The sequence below is a fragment of the Natrix helvetica genome (genome assembly GCF_964273705.1).
Source record: "Natrix helvetica genome assembly, chromosome: 7".
NCBI lineage: Eukaryota > Metazoa > Chordata > Lepidosauria > Squamata > Natricidae > Natrix > Natrix helvetica.
Genome location: NC_138558.1, coordinates 63,708,465 through 63,727,346, shown reverse-complemented (window position 1 = coordinate 63,727,346; position 18,882 = coordinate 63,708,465). Strand labels below are relative to the sequence as shown.

The window sequence follows — 18,882 nt, the reverse complement described above, 5'->3', positions numbered from 1 at the left end:
TGAGATTCTGAGAACTTTTTTTTTTTTGTAAAAAGTTTTGTTTTATTTTTCCCTTTCAAATTCATTCTTAGATATACATTCTTATAACTGCTATTTGACATTTGTCAATTCATCATAGTCTCTGTATTCATTTTTACACACACCCACATGTATATAATACCGTTATATGGGTCATTTTCTTGCTACCCCATGTCTCCTCCTTGTTTTGCAACATCTTTCTCCTTCCATCTTCTTAACTTCCCTTTTCTACCTTCTTCCTTCCTCCTCTCCTTCCTTCTTTCTTCTTCCCCTCTCTTTCCCCTCTCCTCCTCTCTTTCTTACCTCTCTCCTACTCTTAATTCCCCATCCTTACTTTCTCTGCTTTACTCTTTCTTCTTTTCCCTCCTCATCCCCTCTCTTTTCTGTTGTTGCCCTTGCTTATTTACTTTCTCTGATGGGTTCTTAGGGTGACGTTTCAGCCATCCCAACTTTATCTTTTCATACCAATAGTTTTCTCTGTTTACATTTTATTTCTAATATTAGTTCGACTTATGGGAACTTTTCACACTGTGATCCCAGTGACGACAGAAAGTCCAGAGATTCCAACAAGGTCTGATTTTTCTTAGGTGCTATTGATGGATCCTAGAAATGGATTCTTCTAAATATCTCAGTTATGGAGTGTACACAGGCATGCATATACATGCACATTTCTTTCCAGCCATATATACAGGTAGTTCTAGATTTACAACAGCTTTCTTAGTGACTGTTCAAAGTTACCCGTTTTTCACACTTTACGACCATTGTAGCATTCCCATAATCACCCGATCAAAATTCAGGCAGTTGGCCACTGACTCATATGTACGAGTCCCAGAGTCACGCCATCCCCTCTTGTGACCTTCTGACAAGCAAAGTCAAGGGGGAAACCAGATTCACTTAATGCAGGGGTGTCCAAACTTGAGAACTTTAAGACTTGTGGACTTCAACTCCCAGAATTCCCCAGCCAGCATAGCTGGCTGGGGAATTCTGAGAGTTGAAGTCCACAAGTCTTAAAGTTCCCAAGTTTGGACACCCCTGACTTAACAACTATGTTACTAACTTAACAACTGCAGCAATTCACTTAATGACAGTGGCAAGAAAATCGTAAAATGGGGCAAAATGCTGTTAACAAACATCTCACCTTAGCAACAGAGGTTTGGGGTTCAATTGTGGTCGTAAGTTGAGGACTACCCATTTACCACTACTTTTCGGGTGGGAAGAAAATATATACTTCTAGCAGCTTTTTTTTTTTAATCAGCAAGACTGTTTTTTGTTTTTAATGAAAAGCAAGTAGTGGTATAGGGGGAAAGCAAAAAAAATACATATAATTCAATTTCTGTGGGTAAGCAAATCTTTTCTAGATATGCAGTTTGAGTTAGGTTGGATCCAAAATCATGCCTTCCTTCAAGAATAGAAATTTGATGTAGCCACCCAGAGCCTGTGCAATTAAGAAAAATATAAATATTACTATGTGCAGCTAAATTCTTATAATGCATTTGCTCCATTTTTAAATGCTTGTACGTCCTCACCCTTAATGTTTTTGGTTTAAAAAGTCAGTATTTGATTACATTGTTTTAAATTTTATATTTACAAATGTGGAATTAGCTGAAATATGTTTTTAATTTGTTTTGTTTGCTTTTGATGGAAAAATCCAGCAATAGAAATTGGCAGATTATGAGACACTGTATAGTTTCTCCTGTTTGAGCAAGGGGCTGGACTAGAAGACCTCCAAGGTCCCTTCCAGCTCTATTCTATTCTATTTCCAAGTTTAGCGTTATATAATGTGCTGAAGATACCTTATTTGGCTGTCTACTCTCAAAAAAAAAAAACTCTAAATATTAAGTTCATTATGTTCTTATATTAGCTGGTTTTAACAAACGTTTTCCTTCCTGTGATATATCAAAATAGGTATAGTCATGGGTACCCGCAGCAATGGGTCAAGCTGTGTCGTGCGCAACATGATATCATTGCACACATGACACAAATTTTATATTTGTGTAGGCGTGCATGCTTACTTGGAAGTAAATCCAAGTGAATTTATGAGCCTTCCTGTACAGGATTCCACTGAATTTTATTTCTTGTGGGCACTTTCTGAAATATACCATCGATCATCTTATCAGCTGGTGCTAGTCGAGAGTGTGATTTCCAGTTTTATTTCCAGTATTTTAAGTAACGTTGTCTCTGATTTTGTATTTGCAGTCGCAATGTTTGTTCCCTCCATCTGTGCTCAAACCCAGCCACGCTTGCATTACAGCAAAACGGATAGAAAACAACCCTGTGCTACACACAAAAAAAACCTTATTACTGCCTGTCTAAGTTGTAAAAATGAGGCTATTTGTATGGTTTGGTACAAGGACACACCTTATCGATGACTCACACTTTATAAAGATTTGCTAAGCCTTTCACAGCTTTCCTTGGTGAGCCTCAGGGACCTTTGAGGATGAATTCTCAGGAAAACGACAATTTGACATTGCTATGTAAAGTAGCGTTTCTCTCTTGGCTCACAATTTGGGGTTGTCCCATTATCGTTGGGACAAGCCTAACAATGCAAGCGTGAAGGTGGCCTGTTAGGCACTAGGGCAGTGTTGGCGAACTTTTTTGGCACCGAATGCTGAAACTTCGGCCACTCGTGCCATAGGTTCGCCATCATGGCGCTAGAGTCTAGACTAGTGTTTCTCAACCTTGGCGACTTTAAGTCTTGTGGACTTCAACTCCCGCTGGCTGGGGGATTCTGGGAGTTGAAGTCTACAGGACTTAAAGTCGCCAAGGTTGAGAAACACCGGTCTAGAAGATGTCCAAGGAAAGTGGGTTTCTTCATACAGCCCAAAGAAACTACATCCGCACCTCTTGCCATGCTGCAGAGAAAGTTGGGGTCAACTTCTGGATCAGGGTGAAAAAAAAGAAAGCTACAATTTGACTCCTGGTGACTATAGAACAGGGGTGTCCAAACTTGGCAACTTTAAGACTTGTGGACTTCAACTCCCAGAATTCCCCAGCCAGCTGGCTGGGGAATTCTGGGAGTTGAAGTCCACAAGTCTTAAAGTTGCCAAGTTTGGACACCCCTGCTATAGAATGCACATCCATGTACTTTGGTTTGCAGCAGTGTAGAAAAAGGTATACAGATTGTCCTTGACGTACAGCCATGTCTTTAGCAGTGATTCAAAGTTGCCACGACATTGACAAAAAGTGTATTTATGACTGGTCCTCGCCCTTACAACCGTCGCAGCAACCGCAGCATTCCAAGCTCACGTGAGTGCCATTTGCGGTCTTTTCAGCTGGCTTCGGAGAAGCAACTCATTCGGGGAGTCCCGATTTGCTTCAAGACCACACGGCTTACATAGCAACTCGGGCCAACAAGGTTATGAAATTGGGCATGACTCACTTAACAACTGCCTTGCTCAGCAGCTGAAATCTTCATCCCAATCTGTGGTTGTAAGTCAAGGACCACCTCTTTAATCCCTGTTAATAAAATGGCCTGCGATCCAAAGATGTGTTCCAGGATCTAATGTGATCATTGTAAAACGGGGGTCTCCAATCTTGGCAACTAAGCCTGGAGGACTTTAACTCCCAGAATTCCCCAGCCAACAAAGATGAATTGAAGTCCGCCAGGCTTAAAGTTGTAAAAAAAGTCCTATCACACACTTTGTCCAGTTCAGCTCTTGTGGCTATATTGGGCTGCCAGATTCTTTGAGCAAGATCTAATTTCTTTTATAACTCATGCGCACCTGATGTGCACCATCTTGCATTCAGGATTCACCACCATTTGTGTTCATTGTTTCCCCTCTGGATAAAAAAAATGGGAAAAATCATGGAGAGACTACTTAACACATGTTTCCCGCCTATTGAAATTAGATTCCACCTTAGTGTCTTCCCAGCTATATATGTTTGCCACTTGTAGTTACTGGCTTCTTATAGTTCTCTGCATGTTTCTTTCCAGCTAGTGCTTAACTTGCATCTCGTGCATGATTTGTGCCAAATGCATTTTTAACTTGTCTTTGTCTTTGATGCTTGCAACCTAATTCATCCCAGCCACCCTGCCTCGAAAAGAAAGTGCTGTCAAACAGGAAACAGAGAGTGAGTATCACCAGAACTTTAAGTGGTTATTGCCAGTGCATTTTATGTTTTGGTTAAAAAAAAGGGGGGACACGGTGGCTCAATGGCTAAGACGCTGAGCTTGTCGATGAGAAGGATCAGCAGTTCAGCGGGTCGAATCCCTAGCGCCGCATAACGGAGTAAGCTCCCGTTACTTGTCCCAGCTTCTGCCAACCTAGCAGTTCGAAAGCACGTAAAAAGAATGCAAGTAGAAAAATAGGAACCACCTTTGGTGGGAAGGTAACAGCGTTCCGTGCGCTTTTGGCGTTTAGTCATGCCGGCCACATGACCACGGAGACGTCTTTGGACAGCGCTGGCTCTTCGGCTTTGAAATGGAGATGGGCACCGCCCCCTAGAGTCGGGAACGACTAGCACGTATATGCGAGGGGGATCTTTATCTTTACCTAAATTTTAAAAACTAAAAAATTATCATGGCAAAACCTGTCAGATGCGGTGCTTTTGCACTGATCTGAGGTACAAGAAAAGCAAGCGTTCATTCAGGGAAGCAGGGGGAAAAAAACCTTGAATGCTGGAGTGGGATTTGAGTCATGGGCCAAATGAAACGTGTTTTACGATTTATGTTAAAATCAGGAAGATCGTGCCTTCCTCATATTTCTTGGAATATGAGAAAAGCATTTCCAAAGTGCAGGATGCTGACCCTGCGAAGGAATCCATGAGGATTCCCAGGGGCACGTAAGGACAGCTGCAAGCCCAGTGCAAGGAACTGAAAATGGTTAAATAATGCTAGCATGGAATTCTTCTGCTTCCCATCATCCTTATTCATTATGGGAATGCCATTTTGTGCATACAAAGTCTGACTCGGGGAGAACTTTCTCCCATGCATTGTCCCCCTACACTTCAATTTTAACTTGCAGCAAATGTGAACATACTGATATGTATGCCTCTATATTTGTCTTTTCAATTAGCTGTCGGCGGTTAATTTTGAGAAACATGGTCCCCAGAGAGTGCTACCTGACTCTTCCCGCTTACATTCTTGTGGCGCCAAGTAAATTCTTTCAGACGTTAACACTTTGTTAGTCCGAGATCTATGACACGATTGGTATTCAGTGGCATTGCCATCTGCATGGGCATCAAGTCATCTATAATTTCCCCCCCCCCCATGCATTTTTTGCTGAGAACTATTGTGCTGCTCTTCGAATGTGGGTTGTTGTGGCAACACACATCAGGTTTCATGGCTTGGGGCTATTGTGGACCAGCATTTCATGAGACCTGGGGTACTCTGGGTTGAGCATTACCTGACCACTATAGCGCAGGCAGTTGTTTCAACTCACACGTTTGTTTTCCTTAATTCCAACCCCTTAATGCTGTAACGTAAAGCACTTTTCTAGGGACATGGTGACTCAGTGGCTAAGATGCTGAGCTTGTCGATCAGAAGGTGGGAAGTTCAGTGGTTCGAATTCCTAGCGCCACGTAATGGAGTGAGCTCCCGTTACTTGTCCCAGCTTCTGCCAACCTAGCAGTTTGAAAGCACGTAAAAAATGCAAGTAGAAAAATAGGAACCACCTTTGGTGGGAAGGTAACAGCGTTCCGTGCGCCTTCGGCGTTTAGTCATGCCGGCCACACGACCACGGAGACGTCTTTGGACAGCGCTGGTTCTTCAGCTTTGAAACGGAGATGAGCACCGCCCCCTAGAGTCGGGAAGGACTAGCACATATGTCCGAGGGGAACCTTTACCTTTACTTTTAAAGCACTTTTGACTATGCAAAGGATGATCTCCAAGGGCTTGAGATTTCCCACCCAGTGTCCTCTTGCACTTCCTACCCCCTTTCAAATGTTGGGGTACTCAATAACTGTTTATCAGTTTAAGAATGAGCCTTCTCAAATGAAGACGAATATACGTGTCCCAGGATCCAATCTGGGTCGGTCACCGGGACCAGAGCTTTTGAATTCAGAAGTTCTCTAACTAGAGCAGGGGTGTCCAAACTTGGCAACTTTAAGACTTGTGGACTTCAACTCCCAGAATTGCTCTGCTGGCTGGGGAATTCTGGGAGTTGAAGTCCACAAGTCTTAAAGTTGCCAAGTTTGGACACCCCTGAACTAGAGAGAAGTTCCCTGAAGATGGGACTCCAGCACGAGCCCAAAAGCTCAGAAGACAAAACTTCTGGTCCCAGTGACCGACCCAGATTGGATCCTGAAATAAGCTTTCTTTCTCCAGCACACTTGCAAAGAGGTATTTAGAAGACATTAAATTAACCACTGTTCAGGTAGTGATGAATCATAATGACCAGAAACAAGCCAGTTTCATAAAGGATGTTTGGAGATTAGCTTCTTTGCCCTGATTGTAGTTATGATTAACAGCAGTGTAGGGTGAATAAAGAATAACAATGAGTCATGTCAAATGTGACTCCAAATCCCATCCCATTTGCCAGTGCCAGTCTGGGCTGATGTGATTAATGCCCAAAAACAATGAAAGAGAAACAAGACAGCTAAAAATGCCTGTTACACCGTTCCAAACAATGATTTGTCTAAAATTAAAGCAGAGGATTGCATTCTGCTCAAAACTGCTGGGGGGATGGAATGAGACATCTCCTCATAATTTAGAATTTCATTTGCCCATTTTAGGGGGATGAAGGATATAAGGGTTGGAAGCAGGAAATATGGGGTGATGGAAACACACACTCCTGGAACTTTTTTTTTTTAAAGCAAGGGAGCAACACAAAATTGGGAGTCGAGATATTTTGATTCATCTGTAAGAATTTCAGAATTCTCATTTCTTTCCAGTTGAAATGAAATCCTGTATAATCAAACCGCAGTAAACAACTAAAAGCTGGAAGAATGGGTGGGATGGGAGATGTTTCTACTTAAAGCCCCCCCCTCCCCCTAAGAATAAGGAGACTGTCTCTAATTTTTTCAGGAGTTGGTTGCTTCTACTTTCTTCCCAAGAAAATAGTAATGTGTTGCTTTTGTTCCGCTTTGCTTCTAGAAGATGCTCCTTTGTGAATTGTTCCTGGCCTTTTCTGTCTGCCCTTACTTGTGCTCTTTCCTGGATTACTAGTGGCCTTAGGTCCTAGTTCCTGTATTGGCTGATCCTAAATGTCTCGTTAAGTGTGCATTTCTGAATCAGTTTACTATTTGTCTTCGGTGAATCAATGGGGCAACGCCAGAACAGTTGGGTTTGTTCTGTAGGGAATGCCCTCATAATATGCAGGTAGATGAAGAGCTTGTTTTTAACGTATGATGCCTATGAGGTTGCAACTACTCATCTGGTTTGTATTACATCATAGGCCTTCACGGAAGCTCTGGGAAATTGACCGGCTCAACATCTAGCTTGAACAAACTCTCCGTTCAGAGTTCAGGAAGCCGTAGATCTCAATCGTCCTCCTTGCTAGATATGGGAAACATGTCCGCTTCCGACCTTGATGTAGCAGATAGGACTAAGTTTGATAAGGTAATGCAATGATTCTGGGTATAATTGCACACCAGCTATTGCGCCTCCCAAAATACTAAAAATATTTCGAGCAATTTCAACCACACTCGGTACACAGATGACTTACTCTCTGAAGACAAATACTAACATCCTTGGGGTGTGTTTTCTGTTAAGATGCAGCCTGTTGTGCCTTTAAATGGCTTCTCCTGTACTGCCGTAAAATGGCTTCTACTATACAGTGCAGTGGGAGTTGCCATGGTAACGGCTTCACAGTACTCCACAACGGGGCTCCCTCTGGTAAGGGGGAAAATCCAACATTAGAAATTACGTTTGGTCCGGACATTTTCCCCCTATAAATAAATAAATACCCAGGCAATGCCGGGTTATCGGCTAGTTAACAAATATAAATGCAACTGCAACCTTCTTGTTTCACATGAATCAAGTATTCCAAGCTCTTTCCCACATCTGGGGCCAAAGATCTTCAGGCTGTAATTCTTCATATTGTTCCTCAGAAGTTGATGTCAATGGGAAAAGGATATCCGGTGGGCCTGCAATGATTGGCAGAAATTCCTCTGCTGCCTTTTCAACACGCAGAGAACCCATATGGCAGCAGTTTCTGCATTATCAAGATAGAAAAAGAGGTTATGAGTAGGCTAGAAGTTGATCTCCTAATTTTTTTTGCCTTTTAATGACCCCGTAATCACTTGCGGAGTGGAAGCGGGGCAACTGAATGGAGCTGACTGTTTACGGGCCGGACGCCCTTCCTGTCACCAATGCAGAGTTCGCAGCTGATATTTTACTCATTGTGCCCAGAGAGAGAAATATCTGCCGCTACCTAGAATCAAACTCACAGCCTCCTGATTGTGAGGCGAGAGCTCCACCTCTAGGCCATTGCACTGCTCAAGTTGATCTCCTAATATTAGCTTTTAATATTTTAAGCACCTTTTCCAAATCTGGCAGAGCTATTTTCTGAGCTATTTCTGCTTTTTTCCTTCTTCCTCTAATAGCGTCTTATGACCGCAGGTACAGTCAATTGAAAACACTTCCATTGCTCTTAAATGGAACATAATGGCAGTAAGAGATGTCTATATGTGTGTTTGTGTGTGCTAAATATCTGTTTTGATCCTCATAGATTTTTGAACAGGTCTTGAGTGAATTAGAGCCTCTTTGTCTGGCAGAGCAAGACTTCATTAGTAAATTCTTCAAACTTCAACAGCATCTCAGCATTCCTGGAACACCGGTGGTAGGACTCTCTCAATTTGGAAATTATTGACTCAGAACTAAATGGCTGTAACCTTAGCCTGATTTCCATCCAAATTTTCATTTATTTTCCAGAGTGATACCGAGGAGACTGATGGAGGAACTTTAACAAGACCACACAATATTGGTGGGCTGCAATCAGCATATTCAGAGTATGTTTCCAATTAGCAGAGGGATCTTGTGAACATGAAACACTCTTTGTGTCTTGAATACATTGTGAATCTTTGTTGCTGAAGACGTTAGCCGCGTATAAATCACATCAATAAACATGCTTGCTCCCGTGGCAATGAACAATTCAAAATGAAAATCACAGAAAATTGTGTTTAGTGTGGCCTTAAGCGTAACGTATTTTATTTGCACCAGGCTGCTGATAAAAAAATGGAAATGGCAGGATTTTGTAGAGAACATTGGACTTCATGGTGAAACGTTTGAAAAATTATTTGAAATTTAATAATGAAGATATGATCGTCAGCAAATGGCAGCTAGTGGATGACTGTCTGGGTCCAGAAAATAAAGCAGATTGGACATGGTTTGTACTAGGACTCTAGGTCAGGGTGAGGAATTTAAAATGTGCTGGAAAAGGGCAGGTTTTAGAACATTTCCTAATGATGCCCAGAAAAATTGCGTGAATCTGCTATGAAGTCTCCAGGAGTTGAGCTTGACTTGACTCAAAAAAGCTTTGTGCTTAATAATAATAATATGCTAAATTTTGTGAATTAGGCAAGTTATTTTTTATCACAGAAGTGTTGACACTGAATGAATGAAGCTCAGATTCCTGACCAGACTTGCTTAGCTTGAACAGAATGGGTAAATGACCAACTTTGCTGCAGGATCAGAGGGTGATGGCTATTTGAGGTCTTAGGAATTTAGAATGGGGTAAAAGTAATAACATAACAGTCAAAATGTTTTCATTCTCCTGCTTCAACCAGGGTTTGGACTAGATAGAAGGCCTAGAACAGTGATGGCTAACCTTTTTGTCCTCGTGTGCCAAAAGCGCGCGCGTGTGTGCAACAGTGCACGTGTGCATAGCCACACCCATAATGCAATGCTCACACGACACCCCCCCTTGGGCCCCCTCCCCTCACGCATGCACGCGTGACATCCCCATGCGTTCTGTTTTGAGCCTAGCAGGCCTCCCTGAAGCCTCCTGAAATAAAAAATGGATCGTGGGGGGTACAGTGCCCCCCTGCCCCTCCCAAATGTGCATGCCGCCCCCATGCATGCGCGTCTGCTTCAGGCGTGGCAGAGACACGAAAATCAGCTGGCGTGCGGGAGGCGTGCGCGTATGAGTAGTGAAGCTGAGCTTGGCGACAGCTCGCGTGCCCGCAGAGGGCTCCCCATGCCACTTGTGGCACATGTGCCATAGGTTTGCTACCGTGGTGGGTTTAAAATTTTTTTAGAACCTCTTCTGTCGGTATGGCCCGCTTTGTGGGAGTGGCTTTCCGGACATGTGACTGGGTGGGAGTGGCTTGCTGGCCATGTGACTGGGTGGGCGTGGCCAACTTGTAAAAGGTGGTGAAACTCACTTAACAATGCTCTTGCTTAGCAACCAAAATGTTGGCTCAGGAACTCTGGCATTTGAAGCATGCAAGTCTTAAAGCTGTCAAGTTACAAGACCCTTGCACCCCTAACCCTTTAGAAAAAAAACCCCACGGGTATTCAAACTTGATCGCTTTAAGACTTGTGGACTTTAACTCCCAGAATTCCTCCTCTCGCTCTTCATCTTGATGATGTGCGGACAGGTGGGGGAGGGAGCTGGAACTGGTTCTAAATGGCACTGTAGATTTGTGGAACTTCTTCTATAGAAGAGGTTAGAATTGGAAGGAACCCAGCCCTGGCTTGCTATCACGGACCTAGAAGGTCCCTTCCAATTCTGTTAATCTGTTAAATCTGTTAAAAGAGAGGGTCAAGTTTTACACACAGCAAATGATAGTTATGCAAAAGCTCCTAATCCTGGTGGGTAAAAGGCATTGCTGTAAAATCAAAAACAACTCAGTTGGATAGATAAATAGGTACCTTCAGCTTTTTGTGAACTAGATGAAGCTTTTAAACTCACAAATGTGTTGAAATAAAGCCATATTCTACTTCTGGTCTTCTTTATCTCCCAAGATGCTAGGCTGCAGGGAAGGAACAAATGACAGCTCCTGTAGTCTCAATCATCTCCAGAGTATTAAAAAAAAAGCTGGGAACAACTTGAAGCTAGTCATATATCTGCTTGACGCCCCACTAAGATGATAGTAGTGTTTCATTAATGTCTTTCCAACTTGGCACTGACTGGGGAACTCCAATAATTGAAGTCCACACGTATTAAAACTGCTCAGTTGGAAAAATACTGATTAGCATCAGTATTGAGTTCCTCATGAGGCTCTGTGAATGGACGATGACTTAGAAAATTAAAAATAATCAAACAATGTCCTTAAAATATATGTCAAATCTCAGCCTTTGCCTAATACTTATAAGTATTATTAATATTTGTAATACTCTGTGCCATCTGTTGCAGGAATCACATGATCCGGCAAATGATGATAAAGATATTTCGCTGTGTTGAGCCAGAACTGAATAACCTCATTGCTCTGGGGGACAAGATTGACAGCTTTAATTCCCTCTATATGCTGGTGAAAATGAGTCACCACGTGTGGACAGCACAGAATGTTGATCCAACCTCCTTCCTTAGCACAACTCTTGGAAATGTTTTAGTAACCGTCAAACGAAACTTTGATAAATGCATTGTAAGTTTTAAGCACTTTGATGATGATTAGGTGATTTGTGGTGGGTTGCATGCAGTTTGGATTCAGGATAAAATCCAAGATTCAGTGAGATCGTAAAATGGGATGGCCTGTGTTGTGCTTTGGTATTGCCATTTGTTGTTGTTAGTTGCGAAGTCGTATCCGACCCACCGCGACCCCTTGGACAACGTTCCTCCAGGCCTTCCTGTCCTCTACCATCCTCTGGAGACCATTTAAGCTCACACCGACTGCTTCGGTGATTCCATCCAGCCACCTCATTCTCTGTCTTCCGCTTCTTCTTTTGCCCTCAATCTTTCCCAGCATGAGGCTCTTCTCCAGGGAGTCCTTCCTTCTCATTAGGTGGCCAAAGTATTTGAGTTTCCTCTTCAGGATCTGGCCTTCTAAAGAGCAGTCAGGGTTGATCTCCTCTAGGACTGACCGGTTTGATCGCCTTGCAGTCCAAGGGACTCGCAGGAGTCTTCTCCAGCACCAGAGTTCAAGGGCCTCAATTACCATAGCGTGTAACAGTATTGTATAAATATTTAGCCCTTTAAATGGAGCCCCTTCCCCTCCATTTAATGTGGATGAGAAGTCGAAGAAAGACGAAACCTGTAGAATGAATACACAATCACACATGGGCCCAATCTAATCTTGTGCATTCATATTTCGGTGTAGCAAATGCAGGGGAATACTAACATGCCTTGACAATCTTATTTCCCCCGAATGTAACTAAATTCCCTTTGTTTTATCGTTAGATCAGAGATACCCTTATTTATCAGAGATCAGTTACCTGCATGGAAATAAACGTTTTAAGTTTAAAAACATGGCTAATCTTTTTTTTTTTTTATATCATTTTAGAGTAATCAGATAAAGCAGATGGAAGATGTAAAGATATCCAAGAAGAGCAAAGTTGGAATTCTTCCTTTTGTTGCTGAATTTGAAGAGTTTGCAGCCTTGGCTGAATCTATATTCAGAAATGCTGAACGCAGAGGAGATCTAGATAAAGCTTACCTGAAACTTATTCACGGGGTTTTTGCTAATGGTAAATTCTCTTTTTCTGAAAGTCAGTGATCTGCTATGTCATAAATAGGATCTCATTTTGTTGAAGAATTGGACTAATATTGCTGAATCTTGTTAGGCATTATTGCACTACAAGTCACTTCCAAATCATTTTTGTCACTTGAGAGTTTGTATCAGTGGTGGGATTCAATTTTTTTTACTACTGGTTCTGTGGGCGTTGCTTGGTGGGCATGGCAGGGGAAGGATACTACAAAATCTCCATTCCCATCCCACTCCAGGGGAAGGTTACTGCAAAATCCCCATTCCCTCCGATCAGCTGGGACTGGGGAGGCAGAGAATAGATGGGGGCAGGGCCAGTCAGAGGTGGTATTTACCGGTTCTCTGAACTACTCAAAATTTCTGCTATCGGTTCTCCAGAACTGGCCAGGATCTGCTGAATACCACCTCTGGTATTTCACCTATCAATCATGCATGAAGTGTTTTACTATTTCATCCCATTTCTTGCAACTCTGTTGGCAATTCCCAGATTCTGATTTAGAGGTACTTACCTTTTAGGGACAGTCAATAAGCAAAACTAAGACATAATATATATGTACGCCGCCCCGAGTCCCTTCGTGGAGAGGGAGCGGCTAACAAGTCAAATAAATAAATAAATAAATAATCTAGCTGAATCTGGGGAATTTCAAGGAATTATGATTTGGGCATGCCCACTGAATGTGTGGAACTCTTAAGTTATAAACGTAGTTTGCTTGATTTTGACTTTACATGCTGTTCAGGCCAAACCCTGACCCATCGCGTAGTAAGTTAGTTGATTCTCACCAGTTATAGTTTAACAAAGCATGAGTGGTGGCCTACAGGTGGAACTCTCGCTTCACAATCTGTGAGTTTGATCCTAGGTAGAGGCAGAATTTTTCTCTCTGGGCATGATGAAAATATATCTGCTGAATATAACTCCGCATTGGTGACAGGAAGGGCATCCGGCCAGTAAACACTCAGCTCCATTCAATTGCCCAGACTCCACCCCGGCAAGGGATTATAGGGTCATTAAAAGTCGATAATAGTTAAACAAAGCATGGGCTAGTGTGAAGAGACGGAAGAGTCTCTTCTGATTCAGATAATGTAATGATGATAACAATGAGAGACAGAACTGATTTTAGTACATTAAAATAATAATATAATGTTACTTTCTCTCTTACTAGTTTTCTTTCACTGTCATCTTCTTTCTGTTTTATAACTACTAGTTAAGACCTTTTTAATTTGTTGTCCGCTGTCCTTTACAGTGAACTCTTTGCTTGTATTTTCAAATGTATCACAATAATCTTCTGACTTTAGAAAGTAAGCATAGTTACCATTGCTCTTTGATATTTCACAGTGGTTATGTCTAAATGGGATGTGTTCTTTTTATTTCTGTAGTTGAGAAAGTAGCCAATGAAAGCCAAAAGACTCCTCGGGATGTTGTTATGATGGAGAACTTTCACCATATTTTTGCAACGCTCTCTCGTTTGAAGATCTCCTGTCTAGAGGCTGAAAAAAAGGAAGGCAAACAGCAATACACAGATTACTTGCAGTCATATGTGATCTACTCTTTGGGACAGCCACTTGAGAAATTAAATGTAAGAATTTTTTTTAAATTCTTTAATTCCAAAAATACATATATTTATAAAATACAGATATAGTTTTCTCTCCTTCATTAAATACTCATTTTTCAAATCATTCTGATAATGTGAAACTAATTTCTAAGAGCAGGTTTCTTAGAGTGGGAAGAAGTGATAAAGTATTCCTTCTGAATAACTCTAAATCAGTGATGGCTAACCTTTTCCAGACCGAATGCCCAAAGCTTAGGCCCAAACCCCCAAAATGCAATGCCTGCGTACCCCCGGTGCATGGCCCCCGCACATGCCCTGTCTCCGCACATGCCTGAAACCCCCCTACATGCACCCCCATACATGTGCATGTGACCCCCTTGCACTTGCCCCACCCAGTGCGCATGCACGGCAGAGACCCAAAGACCAGCTGGCCTGTGGGAGGCACATGTGCATCAGTGGTGGGTTTCAAAATTTTTTACTACCTATTATGTGGGCATGTCCTATTTTGTGGGTGTGGCTTAGCGGTCATGTGACTGGGTGGGCGAGTCCAACTTGATGTCACTCACCAGGAGATGTCATGGATTGGGTAAAATGTGGTGAAGCTCACTTAACAACGCTCTTGCTTAGCAACCAAAATTTTGGGCTCAATTGTAGTCATAAGTCAAGGATTACCTCTGCCTTCCTCTGCATGGCAGCCTTGCCCTAGTACACTCCCTCTCCTTTCTGGCAATTTTCCTCTCTGTTAGAGACACCAAAATAATCCAGACAATGTAAGGCTTCCTGCTGCAGCAGGCGGTTGGACTAGATGACCTCTGAGTAGCCGCCTAGCCCTAAATTGCTGTGTTGTTTTTCTTTTCTTTCTTTCTTTCTTTCTTTCTTTCTTTCTTTCTTTCTTTCTTTCTTTCTTCTTTCTCTTTCCTTCCTTCCTTCCTTCCTTCCTTCCTTACTTACTTACTCCCTCCCTCCCTCCCTCCCTCCCTTCTTTCTTTCTTTCTTTCTTTCTTTCTCCCTCCCTTCCCTCTGTGGGAAGCAACAAACCCCCATCCTCCCCAAAATAAAATATTGCTCCCAGAAAGGCTCATTCCACATGCCTGCCAGATAGATAATGAGATAATGAGCCTATAGAAAGTTTGGCTCCCTTCACAAGCAGGGAATGATCCAAACCCTTTTAGAAACACAAAGCCCATATTGCACAAACCCCAAAAGTTCAAAAACATAGAACCGTATAAGAATCCTACCTTTTATCCAGTTTGTTGTTCAGTTGACCCAGAAACAGATTGCTGAATGTCACTTTGCAAACTTCCTTTTTCAATTTAAAGCAGGTTGGAATTTAAAGTTTGCAGCATTAAGACTTGTGGACTTCAACTCCCAGAATTCCACAGCCAGGCATGCTCAGTTCCGATTTAAAGCAATAACATTTTTTTCTACTTTGGTGAATCCCAGTTTAAAAATGAGATTCCTTCTTTCTTTCTTTTTCTTTCTTTTTTTTTTCTTCCTCCCCTTCCTTCCTCCCTCTTACCCCCCCCCCCCGCCTCTCTTTTAGTTTTTGAAACTTCTTTTCCCTTGCCTGAACTGTTAGGGAAAAAGGGCTTAAAAAAAAGCTTCTAACAGAGGTTCGGGGGCATGGCCAAGCCACCATTGCTACCGGTCCAGTCTGGTATACCAGATTTTCACTACCTCTTCTGGCGTACTGGATAGGACCGAGAGGAACCCACCTCTAACACGCATGCACAGCTGAACTGAGGTGATGGCCCGCATGCCATCAGAGAGGGCGTTGCATGCTACCTCTGGCACGTGTGCCAATTTGTTAAGTTGTGGCATATTAACTATATCTGGTTTTTTTTAAATGTAATTTTAAATTAAGTTTCTCTGCAATTTAAAGCCAATCAAATTTACTTTCTGAAGTAGGGCTCCCACTCTCTATTCAAAGGTAAAATAAAGTCAATGCCAGAAACAGAAAGCAAACCTCTACTTTAATGTTATGACAGTATTGGTTTCCTTTTGGATACTGAAGACGAAATAACTTCTGCATTTGTGAATGTGAGCTTTATGGAACAAATTTGCATCATATGTGTGGTCCTATGATATTGGCTCTTTTTGAGAACTAATATATTTCTTGCTTGGATGAAACTGCAGCAAATCTAGCTTTTTATTATTAAAAAAGAAACAGAAATCAAACCTCTATAGAATTTATGAGCACTGTAACTTCCTTCCCAATTTACAAAAGTTTCCGCCTATCTTTTAAGCTTCAGATCTTTCCTGGGAAAGTATAGCTAGACATCTTTTCAGCTTCACCTTATAGAAATTGATTGGATTGGACCTAGGTATTGGAAATACCTAAGTAAATATACTTTAGGCATTTAGGAAATATAAAATGTACTTTATTACATGGAGCGTAATGACGGAATTTTTGTTACTGGAGAATCTGTGGAAGCTCAGGACAGAGGAGTGAATTTTTACTCCTAGTTCTGGACACTAGAGGTGGCATGGTGGCTCAGTGAGTAAGATGCTGGGCTTATTGGCTGGAAAGCCAACAGCCCAGGTTCGAGATCCAAGTGTCATGTGGTGGGGTGAGTTCCCATCCTCTCCCCAGCTTCTGCCAACCTAGCAGTTTGAAAGCATGCAAATACAAATAGAGAAATAGGTACCACTTTTGTGAGAAGGTAACAGCACTCTGGGATGTCATGCTGGCCACATATGTGCAGAAATGTCTTCTGACAGCACTGGCTCTAGGGCCTTGTAACAGAGATGAGCACCCGCCCCCTAGAATGGGCAATGATTAGAGGAGTAAAATCCACAGGAGACTCCTCTGGATACTACAGGTAGTCCTCAACTTATGACCACAATTGAGCCCAAAATTTATGCTTGCTAAGTGAGAAATTTCCTAAGTGAGTTTTGCCCCATTTTACGACTTTTCTTGCCACATCTGTTAAGTGGATCAGTGAAGTTATTAAATGAGTAACACAGTTGTTAAGCGAATCCGGTTTCCCCCATTGACTTTCCTTGGCAGAAGGTCGCAAAAGGCGATCCCATGACCCCGGGACACTGCAACCGTCATAAATCTGAGTCAGCTGCCAAGTGTCCGAATCATGTGACCGTGAGGACCCTGCCGCGGGCCTAAGTGGTGAAAAATGGTCTCGTTTTTCAGTGCCGCTTTAAGTTCGAACGGCCACTAAGCGAACGGTTGTAAGTTGAGGTTGGAAGATGCAGGTGAATGGTCTTGCAACCGTTTTGGGAGCGTTGGGGCATGGAAGCGGGGTCAACGCGGGAGTGATCTGAATTGCATCTCGTTGCAGCACTTCTTCGAGGGTGTTGAAGCCCGTGTGTCTCAAGGTGTGCGAGAAGAGGAAGTGAGCTACCAGCTGGCCTTCAGTAAACAAGAGCTAAGAAAGGTTATTAAGGAGTATCCTGGCAAAGAAGTCAAAAAGGGATTGGACAATCTTTATAGGAAGGTGGACAAACATCTGTGTGAAGAGGAAAACCTACTTCAGGTAATGTAAGAAGGCAGGCTAAAAGAAGGAAACCTATCATGGTTTCCATAATTCGTCTTTTAATCCGAACAGTGTATCACAAGAATGAACTTTGAATTATGCTAGTTTGGCTTAGTACATAGTATGCAGTGATAAGACTTGTGTCAGGCCTGGAAACCATCTTTTGCATTGAGCCTTCAGGCCTGCCACACTTAATGCTGTGGGAAAATGGGAGAGGGGATTGTACGTATGTAGTATGGGAGCTATATATAGTCTAAATAACATTCCTTTCTCAGAGAGTCAAGGACATTTTGCCCTGCACCTGGAGTGGGGGGACTGGGAGGCATCTCCAGTTGGGATGGGGTCTGGTTGGGCCATGGGATGGACATGTGGGTGCTGGGCAGGGACTTGAACTTTCTTTTGGGTGGAGAAAACCTGGAAACTTTCAGATTCGGGTTTTCCCAGATGTGCCAATATGACATCTCTAATTAATTTCAAGGTGTTGATTATCATCTTTAAAGCGCTCCATGGCACAGGACCTAGGTACTTGCGGGATCGTATCCTGCCCCATACATCCCTTCGGCCGATCCGCTCTCACAGAGAGGGACTTCTCCGGGTGCCGTCCACGAGGCAGTGCAAGCGGGCGACGCCCAGGAGTAGGGCCTTCTCTGTGATGGGCCCGACCCTCTGGAATGACCTCCCTCCTGACATCAGAACAACTACCGATCTCCGCTCCTTCCGTAAGAAGCTTAAAACCCACCTGTTTAGTTTAGCTGGCCTGGCCTAATCCCAGTTTAGTCCCTCAATCCTGCACTTTTAAATTTTTAGGGGTTGGTTTTAAGTGATTTTTAATTTTTACCATCCTGTACAGCTTTAAGGTTTAATTTGATTTTAAGTGTATTTATTCTTTGTATATGGTTTTTAATGTGGTGCCTGTACACCGCCCCGAGTCCCTTCGGGGAGAGGGGGCGGTCTATAAATCAAATAAAATTGAAATTGAATTGAATTGAATTGAAATGGAACTTTGAGGAAACTCAAGCCTCGGAGTCTTCTTTCGTTGGGGGTGTTACTTGGAACCCTGACAATTTGAATAAATAGTAGTACAACACATTATTTTTAGCATGCTGAGGAGGAGAACTATTCTTCTTTCTACATGAATAGTTTATGCTGAGATAAATGTTTGTAGGAAGGACTGTGAGGTCATGTAAGTCTGTTATCATTTAAGTCACGCAACTCAGACATAGGTTAGCATCTGAGTGGAAACTCACTGATGCCTCAGGCATTAGTGCATGAAATTAAATTCACGTCCCCCAGGTACTTCTGGA

General features: G+C 42.6%; 1 protein-coding gene across 5 annotated transcripts in view; it reads left to right on the top strand.

The window, feature by feature from the left end:
• EXOC1 (exocyst complex component 1) overlaps positions 1-18,882 on the top strand; it is a 44,981-nt gene that overhangs the window by 24,258 nt on the left and 1,841 nt on the right. For 3 of the 5 annotated variants that reach the window (XR_014175882.1, XM_081959445.1, XM_081959443.1), the window contains 8 exons: positions 4,045-4,089; positions 7,353-7,516; positions 8,628-8,738; positions 8,831-8,907; positions 11,256-11,484; positions 12,340-12,523; positions 13,915-14,114; positions 17,384-17,578. Coding sequence is in view for 4 of the 5 variants with exons in the window: in XM_081959445.1 (XP_081815571.1) it covers positions 4,045-4,089; positions 7,353-7,516; positions 8,628-8,738; positions 8,831-8,907; positions 11,256-11,484; positions 12,340-12,523; positions 13,915-14,114; positions 17,384-17,578 (1,205 nt within the window). In the remaining variant the exon portion in view is untranslated. The remainder of the gene's footprint in view (positions 1-4,044; positions 4,090-7,352; positions 7,517-8,627; positions 8,739-8,830; positions 8,908-11,255; positions 11,485-12,339; positions 12,524-13,914; positions 14,115-17,383; positions 17,579-18,882) is intronic. The other 2 variants (XM_081959446.1, XM_081959444.1) reach the window with 1 other exon arrangement.